A 26,635-nucleotide genomic window follows, 5' to 3' on the forward strand; every position below is an offset into this window, starting at 1 on the left:
CTTGTCTTTTCATGTGAAGATTTTATAAAATACACGAGAGTTTAACGTTTCAGCACTGCAGTCTTTCTTTATGGCCCATGCATTTCACGCCTTCAGAAAAGACGGACAGTGCCTTTGACAGAGAGCCCGTGTTGTCGGCTACTACCGCGGCCCCACCGTGTTCTGGGGCCCGGGCCACCCCGTTCCTTCACGCGTTCCGCCTTCTTCTCACAGCCGCTGGCCTGCTTTTGAACGCACTCGCTGGCGCTCTGCTAGGTGCTGTGTTTGCATGTGCTGCTACACTGCGGGCACATCCGTCTTCTGGGGTTTCTCTCCTGCCCTCTGCCCCCACAAGTTTGCAGCGCTTTTCTGTTCCCTCCCCTGTTGGTTTGGCAGTTGTGACTCTGGTTCTGTCCTTCGTGTGTATTTAATGGAGTCCGAGTCGGAGCCAATCCAGAGCTCTGTCCTCCCAGGACACAGGGCTCTCAGGGCCTTTAGGACATGGCACTGCACTCCGCTCTTTCTGCAAGGCTGGGGGGAGTCCCCAGAAATATTCCCGGGGTTGCTTCTGTCAAAGGGCTTCAGTGAGAGCTGCTAGGCTGAAGAGGGGGTTAGACCCAAGTGGAGTGCAGGCTCCCAGCTGCGAGTTCTTGGGTGGGGGCTTCCCCGATTCAGGGGGCCTGCGACCTGGAAGAAACTGCTTTTAGGGGCTTCACTGTCTGTCTTCCCTGGTCGGCTTTGGCACTGACGCACCCTTGAGCATCCTGGCTCCATGGAGAAGCCCCGACCCCACAGGGGTGCGAAAGCCAACCCTGGACATCAGCCCCTCCCACCCTCACCCATCCCTGCTCCAGGGCTGTTTTCCTGCATGCTTCCCTGAGCTTGCTTGGGCTCAGGAAAATGGTGATTTACAAGGGAGCTCACTATTTTCACCCAGTGTTTTACAGGAGCCTTTCAGTTATTTGGTCTGCCAAAAAGAGAAGTCAAAATTTTTTTCATCAAATTTTGTTTTTCTAGTTTTAAGGAGAAAAAAGTCCTTTAATAGCCATCCCAATATTAATATTATATTAATAATTTAAACTATATTATAATTATTATAATTATATATGTAATATACAATACATAGTTCTAATAATTAATAACTATGACAAACAGTCGGCACACCCCCTGGCTGAGGGGGCTATTGGGGAGTCCTACGTCCAAACACAAGTGCCAGCAGCACACGGCTCCACGTGCGGAATGTTAAATGTTGTTGTATTTTGAATTAAGTCCTAAAAGCTTTGATAATTTTGGCAAATTTTTTTATTAATTTCAAAATGCTTTTACAGTCACAATTTCAAACATAATGTGAACTTCTTATTTACATTCATTGCTCAATTTAGCAATATATTTTTGTAAGTTCCTAGGTACGGGTGGGATGACAAAAGGGCTGGCTGTCACGGTACACAGAGGTACCGGCTCTTGTCCGCTGTTTAGCGGACGGCAGATCTGGGGGGTACTGAGTCTTCCTCCCCCCCACCCCGCTGTGTGCACCCCACTCCACTTTCCTCCAGGCTGGCTCCCGTTCCTGCCGTGCTCCTCTCCTCCCTGTTTGTATGAACTCGCCTGACATTCAGGAGGTGCTTGTCCCCGCAGTCTACGGAAGGTCCCTTCTCCGTGTTGTGAAGGCAGATGGTGCTTCTGACCACAAGCTAACCCTGAAATCGGGGACTGAGCTCCTGTTCTTCCTCGCTGGGGCCTGGGGCCGGGCTCTGACCAGGGGGCCTCTCCTCCACACAACTCAGGGCCTGCTCCTTGCCCTGCTGGCTGCTCTGTCCCCCTGCACTCCTCATCCCCAGGCCGTTCCCGGTGTCAGCTGCGGTCGTTCCCGGGGGCTTCTGTCTGGACTCAGTACAGCGCTGACCTGACAAGTGCAGGGCCTGACGGCCGAGCTCACGTCTGACCCCAGGGTGGAACAGCCACTCACTGCCAAGCTGCCCAGGAACACGGGGGTGTTGCCCCGACGGTCAGACGTGCCGGATCACCAACTGTTACCCACCGTGTTCAGAATTTACTCAGAGTCCGCCCGGCACCAGTCCCTGGTCTGGGGAGGAGCCGCGGCTGCAGCCCAGAGGACAAGGGTGCTGCCGCAGGAAGGAAGTAGGAGCTGAAACGCAGGTCAGCCGTGGAAACCACGCCGACACACCAAGTGAGGCGGAGGGAGGGAAAGGCACGACGGCTCCCACCCAGGAGGCGGCCAGAGGGTGACCGAGGACGCGTGAGGAAAGACACCGGAGTGACAAGAAGCCCAGGAGGAGGCCAGCCTGGGGACACTGAGAGGAGAAGGCGGGAAGGAACAAGGCAGGCCCCTCCCCACCCCAGCATCACTCCACCCCCTGGAAGCAGTCCCCGGTGCAGGGACCCGTCCCGACGCACATCCCCCCGCGAGAGGCCCGGCGGGGACCCCGACCCGACGCCACACATGCCCCCGTGGGGACCCCCGACCCGACGGCCGCACACGCCCCCGCGGGAGCCCAGGCGGGGACCCCGTCCAGGTCCGCCCCCTGACGCTCAGGCCCCGCCTTTCCGGCGTGCGGCGGAAGCGGAAGTGCCCGCGGGCAGCTCACTTCCGGCCGGGCTCCGGTGGGCGGCGGCGGGAGGTGAGTGTGTGGCGGCGGCCGCGACGGAGGGCGGTGTCCGGGGGCGGTTGCGGACGTGCGCGGATTGGGGGCGGTGCGCGCGGCCCCGGGCGGTGGGCAGCACCGGGGCGCGCTCTCCACGGACGCGGCCGGGGCGCGCGCGCCCCCGAAGGCGGGGCGGAGGCCTTCCCGTCCTCCCCCTGGGAGGTCCTCCCCCGGGGGGCGCCGGGTGCTCGCGGCTGGGGGACGGGACCGCGGACTGCGAGAGCCTCGCCGGCTGGACAGCTGCGGGGGCAGAGCGCTGGGGCGGCGGAGGGACGCGCGGCGCGTCGGGTCGGGGCGGAAGCGAGCGGGGCGGGAGCGTGCGGGTGCAGAGGCACCGGCGCGAGTGGGGCTGGGGGTCCTGGGAGCGCTGGCCTCCGGCCCAGGGCTGCGGTTCGCGCCCCTGGCTTTGGCGTCTCCCGGCGAGACAGTGCAGGGGGCGGTCCCCGGCCGGCCGGACAGTGCGGCGGGGAGGAGGAGAGGGAAGGCAGGCCCCGCGGGGACAGTAGTTGACACGGGCTCGGGAACCGTCCGTGGAGGCCGGGGCTCTGCTGAAGGCGTGCGGGAGCTTAGGGAGAGCGCGGTCTCCATCATCGGAGAAGCTGGATGCGGACGCCGTGCGTGGGGGCAGTGGACTGAGCTCAGGGGACACGTCCACGAAACCCTCCATTGCCGGGCGCTCCCGGATGCCCGATCTGGCGCCAGGACCGGGGCACTGGAGCTGGAAGGGAGGTTTGCTGTGGCGCGCGGTCGTCTGTCCGCTTTCTTGTCGTGCCTGAGCGGATCCCTTTGGCCGTCGCCTCTTTGTTAGGGTTGTTAAATGTACAAAGTAGAATTTCGGATATTGCAGACAGTACTGTGGTTTTTAATATTTTTAAAAAACTTTTTTCTTTTTTAAAGATTTTTTTAATTTATTTTTTTGTCAGAGAGAGAGAGAGCGTGAGAGTGAGCACAGGCAGATAGAGCGGCAGGCAGAGGCAGAGCGAGAAGCAGGCTTCCCTCGGAGCAAGGAGCCCGATGTGGGACTCGATCCCAGGACTCTGGGATCATGACCTGAGCCGAAGGCAGCTGCTTAACCAACTGAGCCACCCAGGCGCCCCAATTTTTAAAAAACTTTTTAAAGATTTATTTGAGAGAGCGAGAGCGAGCAAACACGCACGCAAGCAGACAGGGTGGGGAGGGGAGAGCAAATCTCAAGCAGACTCCATGCTGAGGGCAGAGCCCCCAGCCCCAACAGGACCCTGAGATCACAACCTGAGCTGAAATCAGAGTCAGGGGCTTAATCGATGGAGCTACTCAGATGCCCAGTGGTGGCTTTTGAGGGGCCCGTGCTGGGACTTAAGCTGGGGTGGGTGAGGCACGTGGAGGGGTGTGCTGTCCCTTTGCCTCTGTGTCCTCTCTGAGGCCTCCTGGCACGGCTGCCCCACCAGTGTGGCCGAAGGCTCCAGAAATGGGCTGTGTCTGGGGGAGAGAAGTACCTCGGAGACTGGCATCCGATAGGGTGAGGGGTCCGTGTCTCCACAGAGACCCCCTCTGTTCGTAGTTTATAACTGGAAGTGCTTCTGCTTTACCTAAAGGTGAAAGTGCCTTTGTATCTGGGTCCCGAACGCTCGTGTCTGGTGTCGAGGCGCTCATAGTCCTGGTTCAGTGCTCTGATTTACTGGATTAGTCATCTCACGTGTTCTCCTTATAGCTCCATTGGGAACCGCGGAGACGTTTGGGGGAAGATTTTTTTGTTTTTTTTTGTTTTGTTTTTTAAGATTTTATTTATTAATTTGACAGAGAGAGATCACAAGCAGGCAGAGAGGCAGAGAGAGAGAGAGAGGAGGAAGCAGGCTCCCTGCTGAGCAGGAAGCCCAATGTGGGGCTCAATCCCAAGACCCCGGGACCATGACCCGAGCTGAAGGCAGAGGCTTTAACCCACGGAGCCACCCAGGTGCCCCCAGGAGTTTTGTACCTGTTCTACCTTCCTAACACATCTTCCCCGGCTGCTGCCTCTCTCCCTGTTCACACAGGATGCCTCTAGTATGACTTGTGCTGAGATCCCAGCTGCTTTGTAACCATGAAGGAGACAGACCGGGAGGCTGTAGCAACAGCTGTCCAGAGGGTTGCGGGGATGCTCCAGCGCCCGGACCAGCTGGACAAAGTGGAGCAGTACCGGAGAAGAGAGGCCCGAAAAAAGGCCTCGGTGGAGGCCAGACTGAAGGTACAAGACACAAGACTACGGGGCCACTGACGTCCGCTTTACTCCGTCAGGATGGATCCGTCTATCTCGAGTGCGGGGTTGCTGCGTGACGTCACCATTGTAGTTCTGCTAAAGGAGATTTTGTGATGATCTGGAGAGAGGCAGAGCAGACCACCGCTTTTATTGAACACATTCCTTCCCAAAGGGTATTACCAGGCAGCAGATTTATAGAGCCAACTGGGGGAGTGTTGGAAACACCAAAGGAACAACCTTTGAAGCACACAGAAGTGTCCATTTAAATGTTAAACGATACTGGAAGACTAGCAGCTACCCTTATTTCTTAAGAAGGCTTCTGCAGGGGGCCCTATAGAGCATTTTGTTTAGAACTTTCTAGCACACACTGTGGCTGGCTGGCTGTGTGCCAGGCACTCTGCTGGCCCTGGGGGGAAGGAGGGAGGAGAGCGAGGCACGTTTATTAACGATGTGAGAGTGGGGCAAGAAAGAAAATTATTCTTTTTCAAGGTATTTTATGACTGGTTTGGTTTTCAACCTAATTTGTATTGGGAAGTGAGTTTTTTCAAAAAATACTTATATTCCGTGTAGTTACACGGATGTTAAGACCGCGGTCTGCCATGACGGACAGGCAGCAGAGCAGTCTTGGGGGTTCAAGAGAAGCCTCCGAGGAAAGTTCATTTTCACACTCACATGGCACTTGAAACGCTGTCAGCGTCTGGGTAGTGGCAGGCTTGGTAAGACAGGATGAGGGTCGTTTGTTTGTAACACATGAAAGATCCAGAGACTGGTGGGACTTGTTTAAAACACTAGTTTTACTTTAATTTTAAAAAATAGCTTGGACCTGCTGCATTTTTAGTCAGCATTTCAGTCTGTTCCAGTAACTTATGGGATTAACTGATAATCATCCCTAGTGGCCTAGAAACCTTGTGCGGTTTGTTACCATCATCGTTAACAATTTCTCGTGCAACGCATGGTTCCTGGGTCGAATGAGTTCCTGGCTTTGCTTGTGCCGCCTTCCCTTCCCTTCCCCTCCGCTGGCTGCCCCTTCCTCACATCCCCTCCCTTTTGGCTGTGCCACTTGCTGCTGGCATTTTGGCGAGCCGGTGGAGTGAGTCTGGATCCCAGATGAGCAGCTCTCCGCGGTGGGCCAGCCATCCTAGAGCTGAGTCCGGTCCCGGCTGAGCGGCAGGAGGCCCTGTACCTCTGAGCTGATGAGCGAGTCCTGACAGTCTGGGATGAGGCCTGAGGGAGCTGCGGAGGCCTGGGGCAGCCCTGGGACCAGAGGGAGGCCCGGGGAGACCACATGTGGCGTCCTCCTGGGGCAGTCCCGGGAGCTGAGGCGTGCCCATCGTGGTATCCAGAACCTTCAGGCTGAGGGCCTGGTTGAGGAGTTTGGGAGGTGTTCTCAGGCAACAATGAAAAAAAAGAAAAGCTATTTTGTGACTCGGTTAAGTCCTTGCTGAATTTTATTCTCTTTTTTCTGAGTATTGGCTGTTCTCAGCTATTGAAATTTCTCTCCTGTGACCTTGAACTTTCTGAAGAAGATTTGTCTGTGGCTGTCCTAGCTCCGCTGACCACCCCCTCACCCCTGGATGTGTCCCCCAGGCTGCGATCCAGTCCCAGTTGGACGGTGTGCGCACAGGCCTGAGCCAGCTGCACAACGCACTGAACGACGTCAAAGACGTCCAGCAGTCCCTGGCCGACGTTAGCAAGGACTGGAGGCAGAGCATCAACACCATCGAGAGCCTCAAGGACGTGAAGGATGCTGTCGTGCGGCACAGCCAGCTTGCCGCAGCTGTGGAGAACCTCAAGAACATCTTCTCAGGTGGCTGGTGGGGACAGCTGGGGATGGCGGGTGCCTGGGGCGTCAGGGCCGGAGTGCTGTCTCTTTTCTTTCCCTCGACTCACTTTTCCTTGCCGTATGGGTGGTGCAGAGCCGGGCCCAGTTTTTGTGCTGTGTATTTACAGCCCTTCCTTGCAGTGGACAGTGAGTTTGATTCCCACCTGTGTGGCTAGCTTCTTGTTTGCACTAAGGGTGGAAGGGACCAGCTGAGCAAGCAGAGACAGGTAGAATACTTGTAGTTCTGTCTGGACGGAGGCACTAAAGTGGGTTGACAGCATAAGCACTTGTGAGCTCCATTCCCTGGGCTGCAGGGTGGTGTCAGGTCAGGAGACCAGATGGGACTCCAACAGGTGACAGAGAAAAGTGTTCCGGAGACAGGACAGGGCGGGGGGGGGAGGGCAGTTCCCAGCTGGAGAGGTGATGCCAGCAAATGGCATTTCCTAAGAGGAGAAGAGTGTGCCCATGCCCAGGGGTGGGGAGTGCAAAGAAGGGACACATTCTACAGCCTTGGTCAGCACTGGGCAGGATCTGGTGGAGGCCTTGGGGCTGGTTGGGGTGGTGTGGGGTGGCCCTTTCAGAGCCATGACCCAGTACCTCACCAGTGAGAGGCTCTGCAGCCTATCTGGGAACAGTGTCATTTGTCATGTGGGTGGGGCTCCATGTCTGCTCAGCACAGTCCAGAGCCTGTCCCACCCCTCATCCCCTCACCTCTGTCAGGGTCACCAGCATCCCAGCAAGAGACCTTGGGATGGTCTGACCCCTTCCCTTCCTTTATTCCGTGTCTGGTCTCAGTGAATTTTTTCTGTCCTTCTCTAAACTTTGCTCGATCCCGGAGCGTAATCTGCCGCAGTTCTTCACACCACTGTACAGCCACATCATGGCCCTGCTCCAGCCGCATCATACCTTGGTAATTTGTGTCCCGTTCAGCTCCTGCTCCTCGGACTCCTCTAATGTTCTTGTCTGGTGGCAGCATTGTTGAGTACCTGGCCCCCTTGCTCATCTTCCCAGGGTCTGAGACTTAAGGCTATGTTCTAAGTTGCTTCTCACATCCTGCCCCCACGAATACCTTGGCATTACCGACTCCACAGTGGGTGCTAAGGAAGCCTTCGTCTTGGTGACTGTTGGCTGCCCGGAATTGGAATGTAGTCCCCAAGCCCGAATGTCCTTCATGACTCTTAATTTTCCTCCTTATGATTTCCTGTTGACTGGTAACATTTCCTTCCGGTCTTGTAAAACTAATGCCAAATAACCAAAAAGTTACTTTCCTGGAAGAAGTTCATCCACAGGAGTTGAAAATAATTTTCTTCCCTTGAAGAGCGAATGAGGCTACGTTATATACGTGTTTTTGTTAGCAGTATACTGTATCGGGAAGATGTGCTGGTTTGACCCCCTCTAGACGTTTCTCATTGCCGGTCATTTGGTAGTACTGTGCACCCAGCCTTTTCCCCCACTTTGTTTTAACATGAGAAGCACTTAATATAAAATTTACCATCTTGATTGTTTTTGAGTATACAGTTCTCTGGTGTTAGGTACTTCCATATTGTGCAGCTGTCCCCACCATCCGCCACCAGAACTCTTTGCATCTCGTAAAACAGACTGTACAGTGCTGTGTGTCAGTGACGTGCAAGTGACACTGAGAGAAAACCACCAAACTCTGCGCCATTGAACGATGGCTCCCCGTTTCCTCTCCCCTTACCGGTTGCAGGTCTGTTTAGATTTTCTCTTTCTTCCTAAGTTAGTCTCTAGGTTTTTGCCTGGGTGTCTGGGTCATCCGGTTGGTTGCTGTACCATCGGCCTTAGTACTCTCAGGAGCCTTTCTGTTTCGGTAGAATCCGCAGTAATGCCCCTGCTTTCATTTCCGGTTTTAGCGTTCGAGTCTTCTCTTTTATTTTTTCCTTTCAGTTCATTAGCTAAAGATTTGTTAATCATTGGTCTTTTCAAAGAATTGCCTTTTGCTTTCGTCAGTTTTCCTTATTGTTTTCCTGTTCTCTATTCCGTTTCTTTCTGCTCTGCTCTTTGTTCTCTCCTTCCTGCTGGTAGCCCGGGGTTCAGCTTATTCTTCTTTTTCTGGTTCCCTGAATTACAGTCAGGTTGTTGCTTTGATACTTTCTGTCTCTCTCTCTTTTTTAGCATAAGCGTTGCTGGCTGTGCACTTGTCCTTAAACATTGCTCTGCTGGAGCCCGCAAGTTCAGTTTGTTGGGTTCTATTTTTGTTTCCGTATTTTCTAATTTCTCCCATGATTTCTTTGAGCCAGTGATTGTGTTATTTAATTTCTACTAATTTGTGAATTTTTCATCTGTTACGGATTCTAACTTCATCCATCCTGGTTGGAAAAGATACATTGTATGATATCTGCCTTTTAAATGTATTGAGATTTAATTTGTGATTTTACATAAGGTCTGTCCTGGAAAATGTGCTCTCGGGAAGGACGTGTGTGGCTGCTGGGCGTGTGTCTGTTAGATGGAGCTGGTTGATTGTGTAGTTCAGGTCCTGTATGTCCTTATTCACCTCCTGGTGGTTGTCCCGTCCGCCAGCAAGAGTGACGTGGAACTGCCTGTTTTCCAGTTTGTGAGTTTCTTCTCTGTGTATTCTGATGGTCTCTCCTTGGGTGTGTAATTGTTTGTAATTCAACTTCTTGCTGTAGAGAGCGTTTTGTTAACACGGATCGTCTCCTTTGTCTCTTGTAAACGTGCTGATGCAAGTCCGTCTCGTGCGGCATTAGTGGGGCCACCTGCTCTATTTTGGTCACTGTTCGCCTGGCGTGTCTTCTGTCACCTTTCATGTGAGCCTGTTGGTGTCTTTGCATCACGGTGAGTCTCTTACAGATAGCATGTGGCTGGATCTTGTGTTTTTATCCATTCTACCAGCCTCTGTTTTTTAACTGGGGAGTTAATCCATGTACATTTGAAGCAATCACTGAAAATGGCTGACACGTTTCTGCATTTTGCTATTTGATTTCTATGTGACTCACAGTCTTTGATCCTCATTTCCTGCTGTTTCTGTCTTCTTTTGTCTGTGGTGAGATGTTTAATTCTTTTCTCATTCCTTTTTTATGTATTCAAAATCTGTTTTCTTTGTAGTTACTGTGTGGATTACATTTAGCCTCTAAAGTTAAAAATAGTCTTGAATTTATGCTAGCTTAATTTCAGTAACAGACAAAAACTCTGCTCCTACATAATGTTGTCTCACCCTTTCAGTTATTGATGTCACAAAATTATGTCTTTATATGTTATCCGAAAACATAGACGAGTTGTTTCTTATTCATTAGTCTCTAAAATTATGTGGAAAACACCATGCAGAATTATAAACCAGTTACAGCAATACTAGCTTTGGACAAAGAATTTTTTTTCCCTAAATGTGTTAGTCTTTTCAATTACGTAGGACAAAAAGTAAAGTTACAAACCGAAGTTACCATAACACTAGCTTATGTGGCTGCCCTGTATTTCCCTTTATTGCCATCTTTATTCCCCCATTGCACTCTGCATTACCATCCGGCACCCTTTCAGCCACAGGACTCGCTAAGGCAGTTCTCCAGGGCTGCGAGCGCTCAGCCTTGTCTGGAAGTGTCTTTGTGTCTCCTTCACTTTTGAAGGACAGTTTTGCCAGGTGTAGGGCTCTGGGGTGACTGTTGTTTTCTTTTAGACTTCAACAATCTTAGCCCACTGTCCTTGGGCCTCCAAAGTTCCTGATGAAAAATCTGCTTGTTGTCTTACTGAGGCTCCCTCATAGGCGACCAGCTGCTTCCCCCTCCCTGCTTTCCAGGTTCTCTCTGTCTTTGGTTTTCAGCAGTTTGTTTGTAATGTGTCTTGTTCTTGGTCTCTTGAGTTTTTTCTCTTTGGAGTTGATTGAGCTTTTAGATGTTTATATTCCTGTCTTTCATCAAGTTAAGTAAGTTTGATCATTATTCAGATAATTTCTCTGTCTTCTTTCCTCTCTTCTCATCTTCGGGGATGTCCAGAGTGTGCACGGTGCCCCAGCATCCTGTTGGCCTGTCTGCTCTCCTTCAGTCTTTGTTCGTTCTGTCCTTCCTACTTAGTCATTTTTGTTACCTCATCTTTGCTGATTCTTTCTTCTGTCAGGTCTGTCTTTGATTCCCTGAGGTAGGTTTTTCTGTTTCACTTACTGCAGTTTTTACCTCCAGAATTCTTTTTGGTTTCTTTTTAGGTTTCCTGTGTCTTCATCGATGTTTGCATTTTGTTCCTGTATCATTTTCTGGACTTAGCCACGTCTTCCTTTAGTCCCTGGAGCGCATTTAGGACTTGTTTTAAAGTCTTCATCCAGTAGAGGGCGCCTGTGGTTCAAGTTGTGATCCCAGGGTCCTCGGATGGAGCCCTGTGTCAGGCTCCTTGCTCAGTGAAGAACTCACTTCTCCCTCTGGGGCTCCCCTGCTTGTGCCCACTTATGCGCACGCACTCTCTCTCTCTTTCTGACAAATAAGTAAATAAAATCTTTAAATAAAAGTAAAGTCTTCATCCAGTAGATCGACCACCTAGTGTCTCTCAGGGATGGTTATCTTTTCCCCTTGACTCTCATACTTTTCTGCGTCTTTTTATGTCTTATGATTTTTGTTGTTGAGTGTTGGACATGTGAATCTGGTAACATAGGAACTGAAAATCAGATTCTCCTCTTCTGCAGGGTGTGCTGATTCTTGTTTGTTGTTCGGTAGGCTGTCTCTGTGCTGAGGGTCAGACTAAGATGTAAACTGAAGGTCTTCCCAGGTCTTTTCTGAGCCGGACCTTTCCCTGGGCATGTGCAGGCGCTTTTTAATTCTCCCACATGAGATTGTGCTTGAACGTCGTCATCTTTAATGTCTGGAAGGGGACAGGAGTAAAAATGGAGGGGGAAAGGGGGCACTGGCTCTTTAAATCATCCGGAAGTCACCTGACTCTAGGGCAAGGGGTCTGCGACAGTGGTGGCCTGAGTGCAGTAACTGGGTTCCAACCACTGTGTGTGCCTGTCCCTGATTGGAGGCAGCGACCAGCAGCTGGAGCACAGATCCCGGGTTTTGGAGGACGTGGTCCTTTCTGCTCAGCCTGGTTCCCTAAAGCTCTGTGCAGGCTGCTTTGGGAATGCGTGTCAGGCTGGGCTGGGGCTGGGAAGGTGCTCCTGTGCTAAGAGCTGAGGTGGACCAAAATGAACCACAGTTCACTGCCAGGCCATCTGCTGGAAGGTGCCAGCCTTCCTCAGACCCAACACTTCCAAAATAGTTACTCAGATTCTGCCAGTGCAGTTGCTGTCTGGGTGCGGAGACAGATTCCTGGCGCTCCCTCCTCTGCCGTCGTCCCAGGCTCCTCCACAGCCTTTTCTGTGGTTTTTCACACTTTCATCTTGTGCCTTTTTCCCTAGTGCCCGAAATTGTGCGGGAGACCCAGGACCTCATAGAACAAGGGGCGCTTCTCCAGGCCCACCGGAAGCTGATGGACCTGGAGTGCTCCCGGGACGGGCTGATGTATGAGCAGTACCGCATGGACAGTGGGAATACTCGCGACATGACCCTCATCCACAGCTACTTTGGGAGCACGCAGGGGCTCTCGGACGAGCTGGCCAAGCAGCTGTGGATGGTGCTGCAGAGGTCACTGGTTACTGTCCGCCGTGACCCCACCTTGCTGGTCTCGGTTATTAGAATTATCGAAAGGGAAGAAAAAATCGACAGGCGCATACTTGACCGAAAGAAACAAACTAGTTTTGTTCCTCCCGGGAGGCCCAAGAATTGGAAGGAGAAAATGTTTGAGATCTTGGACAGAACCGTGACTACTAGAATTGAGGGCACACAGGCAGACACCAGGGAGTCCGACAAGATGTGGCTCGTCCGCCACCTGGAGATCATAAGGAAGTACGTCCTGGATGACCTCATTGTTGCCAAAAACCTGATGGTTCAGTGCTTCCCTCCGCATTACGAGATCTTCAGGAACCTCCTGAGCATGTACCAGCAGGCCCTGAGCACGCGGATGCAGGAGCTCGCGGCGGAAGACCTGGAAGCCAATGAGATCGTGAGCCTGTTGACGTGGGTCCTAAACACCTACACGAGGTACCTCCGAAGTCACTCCTGTATTTTCTTTTACATACAGTTGAGTTGCTTTGCTGCATGTGCTCTACTCCCTCAGACTTCGTTTCGTGCTGATGAAAGTCTCCCCTCGGGTCTGTCTGCGGGCATAGCCTCGAGGTCAGGGCCCAGCCTCTGGCTGTGTGAACGCTCTTGTGTTTGGGTGGTGCTTCCGCTCTTGACTTCCCATCCCTAGTGAGCAGGTCAGCCTTGGGCTTTTCTGTGACACTGAGTGCCCGCTGTGCACTAGGCCCCTTCCACCTCACGGTGGCCTCCTGAGCGTCTGGTTCCACCCGGCAGACGGGTGAGGACACGTGGGCACAGGAGGTCCCGGGACCGGCACGGATCATGGGAGGCGCCAGCTCCCTCCTCCTGGCTGCCGGTGCCCCCCAGTTTGGTTTCTTCTCACCAATATCCTGGAAAAATTCATTCTTTTTGTGTTTCAGCCTTAAGGTTTTGTCACTTCGCAAAAGGTACCTGAGCCGTTTGGTGCCTGTGCTCGTCTGACACAGGGTTGGGAATTGTGGCCGCGGTGCGGTATGCTGACGTTCTTTAAGATTAGCTAACTGAGGGGAAGATACATTTTTGGATTTTGCTGGTTTTGTGAACCGAGAACAGTACAAAATTCTGTGCTGTAATTATTTTTAGTCTTTTTGCTCGTGTGCAGGAATTTGTTAACCCTCTTGCTTATCAGGAAGGGTCCGGAGGTTTTGTGTGTATGTTGGCACCGGTTGTAGTAGAGAGTGCGTACGTCTTCGTGTAAAAACATAGGAGCGACGCTCTCTCACCCACGGTGATGGCCCTCTGGCGTGTCTGGCTTCCTTGTCCAGGCCTGGGTACTGTCCCCCGGGCGCTGCCCTCTCCCAGCGCACAGGTCCGGGGCGATCACCATTCTCCCCAGCCTGTGGCCTTCTCTGTTCAGGCCTTGAGTTCCCGTTACCCCACGAGGAAAGCACTGTGAGGGTCCTCTTCATTTGTGCGTGAGGAGACTGAGGCACGGGGCTCCCGTGCCCAGCATGGACGTGGCCAGCCCGCGGAGAGCAGGAGGACCCGGGCCCTGCGCCCTCGTCGCCGCTCCAGCTGCCAGGCTGGGTGCTCATTTGCTCACGTGCAGTTGTGTGTGTTGGTTTCGTGCGTTTTTGTGTGTGCGCAGCCGCGTACCGGCCGCCTCCTCAGCGTCTGGGCTTCCGGTGGGAAAAACGGAGCTGCTTTCACGCTAGAAACGTTTCACACTGCGGAGAGGCTCTTGGGGGAAGGTCTCGGCTGAGCGAACCGTCTCTGGACGCTCGCAGGGTTTCCCGAAGCGCCTTTCGCTGGGGAAGAGCTCGTGTCTCTGACAGCCCGTGCTTCTGCTCGTGCTCCGCGTTTGCCTGTAAGTGTGCATTGAGGGAATTCGGCACAGGGCGTGTGATTTTATTTGAACGTCGAAACCTTAGACTTCTAAGAACCCAACTGCACAAGGATGAGAGCTGTCGCCTAACGGGAACTTTCCTGAAATGCCGTCCACGTCCTGCCTCCTTACGCCCGGTCGTCGGAACGCGCTGGTCCTCCCTGCCGACGCGTCTCTCGTCAGGAAGCGCAGGGACCGGCCCCGCTGACTTCAGCGCTTAGGCTTCTGCGTCCCTGTGCTTGCTTGTCATTCCGTGGGTGACAGGACCTGCCCGCCCAGCACCTCCGCTTCGCCGGGCCCTGGCCTTCCCCGGGGCAGGCGCTGGGCGTCAGCCACACATACCTCCACTCCCGCGCTTGCTTTCCTGCGTGACGCGGGGGCCGCGGGCTGAGGCCAGGGACAGAGGGGCCTCGTGTGACCACTCCCGGCCCAGCACCCGCCCAGGGCCTGCCCCTCCTCCCCGACGCGGTCTCGAGGATGCTCGGGCGTTTGCGTGTCGGAAGAAAGAGCGACACTTAGCTGAGCGCCTGTCTCCCCGCTAACTCTTCTTTCTCGCACCCGGCTTTGCCGCAGTGCGGAGATGATGGGGAACGCGGAGCTGGCCCCAGAAGTGGACGTCAGCATCCTGGAGCCTTTGCTCTCTCCAGACGTGGTCTCGCAGCTGCTGGACACGTACATGTCAACCCTCACCGTGAGTAGAGCGGAGCCTCCGAGCCGGGCCGTGGGGCGCGCTCGGTCACGCTCTGAGGCCGCGGGCGGAAGGAGGCGGGGAGCGGCCTGCTTGGGTGTCGGCTTCCGAAGGGCGTGTGGGCTGGTTCTGGGACGGTGTGTCTTCTGGCGTGTGTCGCCCAGGTAGGTGAGGAGGGCGGCGCGCATGTCCCACAGGACAGAGACCTCCTCTGGCTGGAGCAGTGAGCCCGTCTGGCCCCGGGAGCGGGATGGGCAGTGGTGACTGCCGGCCTCTTCGAGCTGAGCCTGGGAGTGGGAGGGTGGCAGTTGGGGCCCAGGTGCCCCCCCCCACACACTCCCGTGACCCCAGGGGGTCTGCGAGGAGCATGGGAAGGTCAGGGCCTGCTTCCCTGGCCGAGGGGAGCCCGAGCAGCTGACAGCATCCTGACTGAGAGGCTGAGCCCCACCCAGGGAAGCAGGGAGGGGTCCGCGCTCCCAACGTGGTGGCGCTGGTGTGTGGTCTTTTGGGGACAAGCCTGCTGGGGGCACGTCCGCCTCGTGCTTCCGCGTACAGCTGACCGGCCTGCAGCGTGGTGCTCGTCCAGATGGTGGCTGGTGGAGGCGGCACCTGGCACAGAGGTGGCTTGTGGAGTGGCTTCTCTGGTGTCCCCTTGTTTGGGAATAGTGACTCCCAGGGCCCTGAGTTTGGTTTTTGCCGCTGCGTGGCTGAGGAAAGGCCGTGTGGGTTGCCTTAGAGGGGCATGTTCTGTTCTTCCTTTTTCTGTGATGCCAAATTTCTTTAGTCAAACATCATTGCCTGGCTGCGGAAAGCACTAGAAACAGACAAGAAGGACTGGATAAAAGAGACCGAGCCCGAAGCCGACCAGGATGGGTACTACCAGACGACGCTCCCTGCCATCGTCTTCCAGGTACCATCGTGCGCTTCGAGATTCACTGCTGGACCGCCCCTGGGGTCTCTGGGGTCTCCAAATGCACGTAAAGTGCCTCCCTCCCTAAAGACAGAGGGAGCCCTTCCCGGTGCCTCAGGCCCGTCTCTCTCCGGAGCAGAAGGCGCCAAGAGTCACCCGACCCAACGGTTTTGCCCAGAGTCACTCTAGTTTTCCTGAAGCGTTTGAGTTTGTGCTGGAACCGAACTGCATGTTTCTTGTGTGTGACGCTCAGATTTGAGTTTGCTGGTTTGATGTTCTCTGATGTTGAAAATGGCTGAGATTCGTCTTCTAAAATGCCACCTGACTGAGGACGACCCCGTGGGTTTGGGGAAGTGTCCTTTATGTTATAACCATAATTGCGCCATCTTCTTGTGGTTCCTTTGCTTTTTGATGCCCAGCACCTGCTGGCGTTCCCCAGCTTCCCTACTGTCCTTTTCTTCTGGTCTCTCAGTGTTTCTTCCTGGAGGAAGGTTTCTGGCAGGAGGAGGGCTGAGTCATGTTCTAACCCTTGTGTGGGACCACGTCAGTGGCATGTGCTTGGATGCCAGCCAGGTGCAATGAGCACTGCGGGCATCTGTCTCTGGATGACACCGTGAGCTGCACAGGGATCTCCCCATCTCCTTTATTTTGGAAACCGGTGTCATGACAGACCGTATGCACCGCAGGCCTGGGGTGAGCTTGGCCTTCCCGCCCTCTCCGCCTCTCCACATGTAGCTCCCCTCAGCTCCAGGGTGTACCCTCCCGGTTCTTCGTAAGTAATTCACATCACAAGTCGCAGCCCAGCCCCTGGCACCCATGTGACCCCGGCTGCACCCGATCCCCTTAGGCCCCCATCTCCCTGTCAGCTCACTGAGAACACGTATTTCCCTCCATGTGGAGATCAGCCTGTCTGCAGGTAATTAGGAAGTGATTCACTTGTTTTTTTTTTTTTTCATCTGATGAGAAAGTTGTTCATTTAACTGACTTACTATTTTGTGAGTGGTTCCCCCACCCCTGATTTAGACTAGAACTACCAGTTGGCGGATAGGGGTTTATATAATGGGAAATTGCACCTTGTGAGTTTATATTAGAATTCATAAACTGTCCAATTTTTAGATGTTCGAACAGAATCTTCAAGTTGCTGCTCAGATAAGTGAAGATTTGAAAACAAAGGTACTTGTTTTGTGTCTTCAGCAAATGAACTCTTTCCTGAGTAGGTATGTATTTTGCCAGTGCGCTCATTTAGAAAAAGTGTATGTTTTTAAAACTTAAAAGCAAAATTTTGATCCTAATATGCCTGATAGTAAAAAGTACTTTAGGCCTGGATTTGTTGTCTTGACCTTTGTTATTTTGAAACAAGCCTTTGGAACAGATGACACTGTTTTCCCGAGAGCCCAGATGGGCCTGATTCTCCTCCAAATGCTTCCTTTCACTTGGCTGCACTGCCCAGGGCCTGGGAGGGACTCCCATCAGGTGGCAGTTCCGTTCACTGGGAGTCGCCACCCCTCCCCCTCAACGGGGCTGGGGAATGTGTCTCCAGGACTCCTCTTTTTGACTCGCTCGGGAAGATTTTCAAACCTATTCGGAAGCAGAAAGAATGGTGTAAAAAAAACTTGACCCATCGTCCACCTTCAAAAGCTGCCCCTTTAAAGCCCCTCTCCCCCAAGCATTTTAAAGCAAGTCCCATTTTGGCATTTCGTCCTGTGTACCCTCACTCTGGCTGAGGGCCAGCTCACACCAAGTTTGTATTTGGGTTTCCCCAGTGGTTTCAGACCTGCCTCCTTCTAGTTGTGTATGGAGACTGAGCTAGTAGCCGGTCTGGGCTCCCGGGTCCTGGGGAGAGTAGCGTGGCCTTGCCCCCTGTAAGCCACTGGCCTGTGGACACGTGCAGGTTATGCCCTAGGGCCCAGCACCTTCTTATCCGGCCCTGACTGCCGGCCTTGGGAGCCACATGTTGGCTCTAAAGGCTTGTGAGATTCCTCTTTATTTTCTTGCTGTTTCGCAAGAACCCGGTGTAGGTGGGGTATGCTCTACTTTGTGGCACACCGCAGTGTGGGGTCCGCCTGTCCTGCCCTACAGACTGAGAGTCCCCGTCAGCCGTACCCCTGAGGGTCATGGCCCAGTTGTTTTGTTAGCAGAAAGAGGAAATTTTCCTCATCAGCCTCAGAAGTTTGCTTACCTGAACCACACGTTAGACAGAAAGGTGGGATAAATGCATAATTATTTATCTTTAATTGCCAACTTTGCTCCTTTTTTAAGGTCTTTTAAACATATGTACAGTGTGTTGTAGTGTTGTGTTCTGGTGTGTGAGCCTAACAATTTCAGAAATAAAATATGTAGTGATCTCAGTTGCTTGTTTTCTTGACCTCAAATGAGTAAGCTATTTATTTTTGAGTAATTTCTTAATTTGACTTTTTCAGGGAAAGTTTCAGAAAGTGACATTTTATCTAATATTTGATAATGCTCCCAACACTATAGTATGAATTTCTAGGCAAATTGTGTGTTAGATAAAATAATAATTTTCCCCTCACAAATACTTGTATACTCAGAATACTGAATCATATTTCAGAGCCTGACACAAAGTATATTTTTAGTAATCCACTTAAAAGGATCAGCTTCCCTGATTTTTCTTTAGTATATAGATCATCCAGAAATTTATTTTGTTTTTCAAGACTTACCTGGTCAGGTGTTAACGAAGCCAGATGTGTTCATCAGGTGTGATTTCCTTGTGAAGTCCGGCACCCCCCCCAGGCCCCCCCTTACCAGTGGTTCTGCTGGGGGCTGTGTGTTCGCAGATACAAAGAGGAGGCCCAGTCGTATAAAGAGGAGCACCTCCGGGACCGGCAGCACCCGCACTGCTACGTGCAGTACGTGATCGCCGCCATCAACAACTGTCAGACCTTTAAGTGAGTGACCGTGCGGCACAGGGCGACGCCAGCGTGGAAGGGCAGAAGGGAAGTGTTCTCAGTTGCCTCATTGAGCCTGTTTCCTTACAGAGAATCCATCGTCAGTTTGAAAAGGAAGTACTTGAGAAGTGAAATGGAAGAGGGCGTGACTCTGAGCCAGCCCAGCGTGGATGGGATTCTGGACGCCATTGCCCAGGAAGGCTGCAGCAGCCTGCTGGAGGAGGTCTTCCTGGACCTGGAGGTGGGAGCCGGTTCTTTGCTGCTTTGTTTCCAGGCTGAAAATCTCATTTCAGTCCAGCGTGGGTCTGTGACCCACCCTGCAACCACACCCTGTGACCCGGATGGAGCCGACATTCCAGTTCACCTTTCTCCCCGTGAAAGGGCCTTTGCTTTTCTGTGAGGTGCGCCTCGTATGACGTGGGTGCAGAGTAGAGGTCCTTCTGGTGTTGAACAGAATACCATTAGATAATAAAGAGACTGATCTCAGGGGATTATAAAATGGAACCAAGAACGTAGAAGGCAGACGGACTATGTTCATTAGCAAATTCTTGATACCAGAGCCAAATTGAGAATTCGTCCATGTTTGCACACCCACCACGTGGACCAGTCTCAGCTTTGAATAAAAGTACGACACAGAGTCGTTGACCAAATGCACTTAAATCATGTCAGAGGCATAAATCACCACGAACAAGTAGGGATTATTTCAAAAACACAGGCGTTACATGGATGTGTAGACAGAAACCAGAGTATATTTAAAAAATAAAACTGTGATCGTCTCGGGTCCTCCTGGGAAGGAAGGAGCTGGCGAGGATCTTCTGGGGCGATAGGTGGGATCATTTTGTGACGTCGTATGCTTTCTCAAAAATGGTTTTAGTACATGGATAGATGATTATGGATTATAATCTAAATGGATTAGATGAAATGGATACACTTGAAATTATTTCCAAATAAAAAAACTGTAACAAAAAATGAGATAAAGGACACAAGTAAACCCTTTTACAGGAAAGGTGTTACGGATGTCCGAAATGTGAAAACAAAATGCCCGGTCTTCCCAGTCTTCAGAGATGCGCACACTCAAACCGAGTGTTCTCTGTGGCGTTGCGGGCTGGCAGGTAGCGCCGTAGGCACAGGAGAGGGCGTGCTCTCCTGTGTTCTCTGCAGGACCAGTGCTGTAGCTTTTGGAAGGCCCTGTGGAAAGTTCCCGGGGTTTAGTTTGCACACTTGTTGGCTGAACAGTTCAGCTGCAGAAAAGCGCAGGTTCGTTGCACTGTTCTTTGTAACTGCAGAACGCGAGCACTTTTAAATGTCCGTGGGGAACGGGTAGGTGCGGAATAGCCATATGACAGGCGTAGCAGGAGAGGCGGCCTGTGTGTGGATAGACCTCCACGTCCCCAAAGTCGTGTAGCCAGTGTCTCACATGGTTACAGGATGTGTTTGCGGATCCCGTGGCAGTAGGGCTTTTACGTGTGTATTTCTGTCACAGAACATCACCGAGGCTCTACAGCACCTTCCTCTGGATACGTGTGACTCGGGGACAGTGTCCAGGTGACATTTTCTGTGCTCTTTTCAGCAACATCTCAGTGAGCTGATGACAAGGAAGTGGCTGTTAGGCTCCAATGCCGTGGACATTATTTGTGTTACTGTGGAAGATTATTTCAGTGATTTTGCCAAAATTAAAAAGCCGTACAAAAAGGTAAGAGTGTGGACACAGTGATACGGTGTGAGCTCCCTATAGGCCGGAGCCAACCTGCCGTCTTGTGTGGAGCTCCGTGTCCACTTGGTTCTGTGAATGCACGTTCACGGGTGGTTTCATGAACCTGAGGCAGGAGACGTCCGTGTCTGGAGACAGGCCAGGTGGAGGCAATGGTGCTTCTGTTCATTTAACCTTCCTGCCTCCTGACACCCCACCAAACCCTCCTTGACACACGGCTGCAGATGCCGGCCGTGCTCGTGATAGGGACCTCCTCAGCAGCCCCGAAAGCCCTGGAAGGGGGTTGGGGGGCAGCAGCTGTGGATCGGGGCTAAGCCGCAGCTCCCTCTGCAGGATCCCCGTCCAGGGCACAAGCCGGCTGCCGGCTTTCCCACTCCAGTGGAGGCCCCAGGGCTCGTGTCTGTGTGGCCAGGCTCTGGAGAACTCAGGAGCCCTGCCCCACACGTGGAGAGCCCCCATGTGCCCCAGCCGCATGCCTGTCCTCTGGGGTGTCCCCAAGCTAGCCCGTTTCCTCCTGCAGGGCCTGGGCTTCTCGCCTCGTGGATTCTCAGGGTCTCAGGCAGTGTTTGCTGCTGTTGCTGTAACAAGTGATTGGATTTCAAAAGTCGGGCTTTCCACGTTTTTTCCTGGCTCATAGGAAATGGTTTGCATATACCGACCTCGTGTTCAGAAGTTTTGGAAAACTTCTGATTGTTTCTGGGTTCCGTCTCGGGACCCTACCCAGATCGCTGTGTAGATGGTTATGTCGACTGAGCAGTGACGCTGTTTTCATTTCTGGTTCTCACACTTTCATGTCTCTTTGTCCTACTGTGGTGACTGGGACCCAGAGTCATCCTTGTCTAAGTGCTCAGTTTAAAGGAAATTCTTGTGACTCTGCCAGTAAGAGTAATGCTTGTCAGGAGACTCGGTGACCGGAGCCCTGACTGGTTCCCTCACCTGCTCTGTGCAGAAGCCTCTGGCTGGTCAGAAGGCCGGGTGCTGCTCTCTCGTTGCTTGCCTGGCTTTTAAGTCCACCATTTATTTCAACATTCGGTATGTTGATTTAGTAGTTGGTGCCTGAGGAGCCCAAGTGTGTGTGCTGCCCTCCGGGGGCGGCTTCCCTGGAGGGCTCATCTGCTGGCACGACTGGGCACGAGTTTCCTTTCACCACGTACTTGAGTGAATGCGCGTATGTGCTCTTTCAGGTCCTGGCATCTGTCGACGGGCGGGAGGGTGGGTGTCCTGCACAGCTGCCTGGCCAGCCTGGGTCTCAGCAGGCACCTGGGGGGGGTGGGGTGTCTCAGCAGGGAGCCCGGTGTGGGGGGTCTCAGCAGGGAGCCCGGGGGGTCTCAGTGGGAAGCCTGGGGGGGTTAATCTGGGGGCGTGTCTCAGTGGGAGCCTGGGGGATCCTTAGCAAGGGGTGGGGGTCTCTGGGGGTTGCCCAGGGGAGTCTCAGCAGGGAGCCTGGGGATCCTTAGGAAGGGGTGTGGGTCTCACTGGGGTGCCTGGGGGTATCTCAGCAGGGGGTGGGGGCCTCAGTGGGATGCCTGGGGGGGTCTCTGGGGAGGCTGGGGTTCTCAGTGGGGTGGTGTCTCAGTGGGAGGGGCGTGGGTATCTGAGCAGGAGCCCCAGGGCTGCCTGGCTGACCCCGCATGTGCCGGCAGAGGATGACCGCGGAGGCGCAGCGGCGAGTGGTGCTGGAGTACCTGCGGGCCGTCATGCAGAAGCGCATCTCCTTCCGCAGTGCGGAGGAGCGCAAGGAGGGCGCTGAGAGGATGGTCCGGGAGGCCGCGCAGCTCCGCCTCCTGTTCCGGAAACTGGCCGCCGTGAGTGCCACTCTGGTTCTGTGTCATCTCCCACCCCCCAGGGCTGTTGAGGCCCGCTGGTCTGGGCCAATCCCGTCACGGACCAGATGACCAGTCGGTCCTCCTTGTGAGCATGGGAAGGTCTGTTGGGCCTTGTGGCTGGGATGGCTTCTAGGGCATTACTGCGAGCCCCGTGGGAGTGGTGCTGGCCAGACTGGTCTCACCTCTTGGGCTGCGGGCCCCCCTGCCTGCAACGTCCCTGCTGAGGGCACACAGGACAGCTCCCCTGTGGGCCAATCCTGAGCCTTCAGTGGCCACTTGGGCCACAGAGTTCCATGGACACTCGGCCTGTGTCCCCTCATGGAGCTTGGCAGCTGCACACACATTTTCTTCCAGGGCTTTGGTGAGGATGCGGACGGGCACTGTGACACCATCGTGGCCATCGCAGAAGTTATTAAGCTGACAGACCCGTCACTGCTCTACCTGGAAGTTTCTACACTGGTCAGCAAATACCCAGACATTAGGTAAGAGCCCATGGGCTGTCTGTTTCAGCTAGAAATTGTGGAACAGAGCAGTAAGCTCATTCCTAGGGTCACTGACAAGATGGAGAGGCCCGACCGTCAGGTGTGAGCACCATTGGGGGTCCCAATTCCTGGGAGGACAAGCTGTGTGGATGATAGCCAGGAGCAGAGTGGGCACATCTGTGTGCCTCTGCATCCCCTAGCCCTGCTGCTGGACCTGGAGCCCATGGGTTCCCAGCCTTGGGTCACACACCTCCCAGGTGTCAGAGCACAGGTGGCCTGAGTGCAGTTGGGACATCACCACACTCTGCACTGGGGGAAGGTGGCAGAGCAGAGTGGTTTCTGGAAGCTCGTCTTGTGCTCGTGGATTCAGGGAAGGGAGCACAGGTGCCTGTCACATGTGACCAACCCCCCCCCCCAACCTTCCTGTCTCAGCCAGCGTCTTTCCGTCAGCGCTGTGGGTTTGCCTAAAGCAGGACGAAGTGGTGTTCCTGGGCTCACCAGCGTCTCTCACTCTAGCTAGGTGGTCTGGTAGAGGGTTAAGAGAGCAGTTTAAGAGACTTTGTGATTGTGGGTTGAAGGGAAGGGGCACGGTGAGGGGAGAACTCTGGTTTCTCTCCCCTCCTATTGCAGGGCATGTGCCGCTGTCGACCCTGCTCTGGGGCCTCCGTGTTGGCCGAGCCAGGCCGGGGGAGTGCTGGGGGCAGATGGAGTTGGATGTGGGGGGCGAGCGGCGGGAAGCACACCCCCGACGTGCCTGTGTTCCCCGCACCTGCAGGGACGAGCACATTGGCGCACTCCTGGCCATGCGAGGGGATACGAGCCGGGACCTGAAGCAGACCATCATCGAGACGCTGGAGCAGGGCCCGACACAGGCCAACCCGAACTACGTGCCCATCTTCAAGGAGATCATGGTTCCCAGTCTGAACGTGGCAAAGCTCCTCAAGTAGCCTACCAGGCCCCAGCCCTGGAGATGTGTGGCCGCCAGAAAACCCTGAGATGCCCGGGACCCGCGGGCCTGCATCTCCCGCTGCCGCACTCACGGCGCCTTAAAGAACAAGTACTCTGGTGGCCCTGGTACTTCCGGCTTTCTCGTGCTTTATAACGTCCTTTGTGAGGCAGGCTCCGGTGTGAGGGGCCTCGTGGTGCCTGTCCCTCTTGACCCCTGGGTCTTCATTTCTACACAGTGTAAACACTTACAAACTCGGCTTCTCAGTAAAGTCTGACCTCCTGCAGGGTCTGAGGGTGTCCTGGATGTGAAGGTGTTCTTGCTAGGGGGTGTGGTGAGCGGCCAGGGTCTACAGGCAGTGGAGCCCAGAGATGCACCCAGCAGGGTGTTGGCTTGGGATTCTCTCCCTCCCTCCACCCCTTCCCCACCCCACGGGCTTGTGCCCTCTCTAAAAAAAAAAATGTGCCTGTGACACAAGAACTCAAGGATCTTGGGGGGCAGGATCCATCCTGGGTGGACGAGATTCACCTGGGGGTGGGATCCACCTCAGGGGGACAGGATTCACCTGGACATTTGGGGGCAGATGCAATTCTGCCTCCTCCGTCAGTCTCATCTTGGCCTTCAGACCGTCCCTGCGCATCTCTTTTCAGTGCTGCGCCCCACCCCCCTAGGTGTCTCGGCCGCCTCCTCCTCCTGCTCTGGCCGGGTGGGTGCTGCTCTGCCCTTTCTGGGCACCTGTTTGCTGTGTGCAGTGATGAGTGTGAGTAAGCGAGTGAGCACAGGTGCCCACCCGTCTGTGCCTGGGAAGATCCAGGTCTCAGGCCCCAGGGTAAACCAGCAGTCGTGTCCCAACAATCTCCCTGCACCGCCCGAAGGGGCTGCCTCGGACGTGTGTGCGCACACAGACGTCGATGTTAACCTTAGAGCCAGAGCACGGCTCGCCTACAGCAGACTGTGTCTTACGTTCTCCTGATGTGATTGCTCACAGTTACCACCCAAAGTGCCCCGAAACAGCTTTTCTTTTTTAAGACTTTTTTATTTGTTTATTTGACAGACAGAGATCACAAGTAGGCAGAGAGGCAGGCAGAGTGGGGGTGGGGGGGAAGCAGGCTCCCCGCTGAGCAGAGAGCCTGTTGTGGGCTCAATCCCAGGACCCTGGGACCACGACCCAAGCTGAAGGCAGAGGCTTTAACCCACTGACCCACCCAGGCGCCCCGCCTTAAAACATCTTTAATAGACAAGATCATGCGGGTGTGACAGGGTGTGACAGGGTCTGCGGCAGGACCCCTGCCCAGCATGCCCAACGCTGTAAGGCACATTGTTCTGTGATCACAATTACACAAAATTTGACGAAGATTATTCACAAAATTAACATATGCAATTTACACCAGTCCTAACTTAACATTTCAAGTTCCAATGAAATTCTTTAAATCTCCTTTCACGACAGAAGATGACTCACTAGTACACAGTATATAAGCACTGTAACAAAATCATTCTCAAGAAAACACAGAAGGGAAAGAGCAACTCCTATCTTTGTGTTCTTTACAGTCTACCAGAAAGTAGGCCAAAATTCAGTATTAAATAAATAGGAATTCTTTTATAATAAAAAGTTTTACAACAGTTTTCCTAAGGAAATACATTCATGAGACTTTGTTTACATTCTGTTTTACAATGACAAGAATAGCTAGGATTCTCATTTATGAAGTGTATCCACAGCACGAGCCTGCGTAAGACTGTCCACGGAGGAAACACCACAGCTCTCTCGCGAGCACTGGCATGTGGGGCTCTGCTGGGAGCTTTCCCACCTGGAACTGCAGCTCCTTTAGGGCTGCACTCGGCCCTGGGCCCATCCAGGACAGAAAACACCAGCTGAGAGCAGAGCCTCAAGACCCTCGGTTTACTCTTTCTGGGGTTGAAGGACGTGCCTGTGAGCCGCTCTCCCTGCCTCAGCCTCTAGCTCTGCAGCGGGGCGTGGGGTCCAGGTCCAGCGATCCAGGTGAGTGGTTAAGGCAGCGAGATGCCGGACCAGCTGGGCTACGGACTCCTCCTGGGGTGCCCTGGGCGGCAGGCCCTAGCCTGACCTGGCTGCAGTGGACGCCTTCCTGGAGGTGTGCTTGGATGCTGTGGCTTGGTGACCAGGCTGGCCTGGGGGCAGTCTGTCGGGTCACTAACCGGCAGGTTTTGTGGCCCCGATAATGGCTGGATTCTGTGCTCACGGAGTGGGTCAGAATGGTTGCACAGTGTGGGGCAGAACTACAGAACCCGCCCCCCTCCCCACCTGTGTGTGTGACTTAGGCGATGGGCAGATCTGCTCTCAGGGTCAAGAGCTTCGTGCTGCTGAGCAGATGCCCCGGTGACTGTCCCTTGTATTTCTCAACAGCAAAGGTGTGAACAGCAGATCGCACACTTTCTCGCCAGGGTCTCAGTGTGCACTATGAAAACACTGGAGTGCTATCAGGCCTCGCCCGTGATGGCTGTGACAATTTGCATCAACAGAACTCAGTCACAGCACAGCACTCTCTCTTTCCTGAGCAGGGCTGAGCTGGGCTTCTTTAGAAGAGCTTCTAGGAGTGTCCGTCTGAAGGCCCTCATCCCTCTGATCTTTACTACCTCTTCCTCCCACAAAACCCTGTCTGAGCAACAGACGAGGACGGATGAGGGCCTCTTTCCTGGATCATTGTGGCAGCCACCTCACCGCACCCTCTCATCTGCTCCCCCCACAGGACAGCCAGACAGTGGTCTCCCTCCAGAGGATCGGGTGTCAGGGGGAGGGTGCAGCTCTGCCCAAGGCCATGTCCCTGAGACCCTGGAGGGGTTGAGAAGGGGTCTGTGTTATAGCATTCTCAGGGCAGGCCCAGAGGTCCTATGAAGGTCTGAGCCCTGCTCCAAGTCCCTTGGCTCTCCATGAAACAGCAGGTCCCCGCCCCACCTGGCCCCGGCCCCAGTAAGCTGCTATGTGAAGGTCCCCTGCATTCAGCTGGAGCTGTGTAGACCTGCCCACGTGGCCAGTGCAACCTTCGGACGGCCCGGCCATCTCCTAGCAGCAGGTG

General features: G+C 53.9%; 1 protein-coding gene across 2 annotated transcripts; it reads left to right on the forward strand.

The window, feature by feature from the left end:
• Positions 1 to 4,635: 4,635 nt before the first annotated feature.
• EXOC3 (exocyst complex component 3) lies at positions 4,636 to 23,845 on the forward strand. Of its 2 annotated transcripts, XM_032861815.1 has the most exons (12): positions 4,637 to 4,845; positions 6,445 to 6,664; positions 12,030 to 12,711; positions 14,690 to 14,807; positions 15,589 to 15,714; positions 16,831 to 16,931; positions 18,510 to 18,620; positions 18,711 to 18,861; positions 20,191 to 20,313; positions 21,975 to 22,136; positions 22,512 to 22,639; positions 23,415 to 23,844. In XM_032861815.1, exons 1-12 carry the CDS (start codon positions 4,702 to 4,704, stop codon positions 23,584 to 23,586), a joined length of 2,238 nt encoding a protein of 745 aa, XP_032717706.1. In that variant the 5' UTR covers positions 4,637 to 4,701; the 3' UTR covers positions 23,587 to 23,844. The 2 variants fall into 2 exon arrangements, with proteins under 2 accessions (XP_032717707.1, XP_032717706.1); XM_032861816.1 differs by lacking the exon at positions 21,975 to 22,136 and having other exon boundaries at positions 4,636 to 4,845; positions 23,415 to 23,845.
• The last annotated feature ends 2,790 nt before the right edge of the window (positions 23,846 to 26,635 follow it).

This window comes from Lontra canadensis, unplaced genomic scaffold (genome assembly GCF_010015895.1).
Source record: "Lontra canadensis isolate GAN:19392208 unplaced genomic scaffold, GSC_riverotter_1.0 scaffold22, whole genome shotgun sequence".
NCBI classification, from domain to species: Eukaryota; Metazoa; Chordata; class Mammalia; order Carnivora; family Mustelidae; genus Lontra; species Lontra canadensis.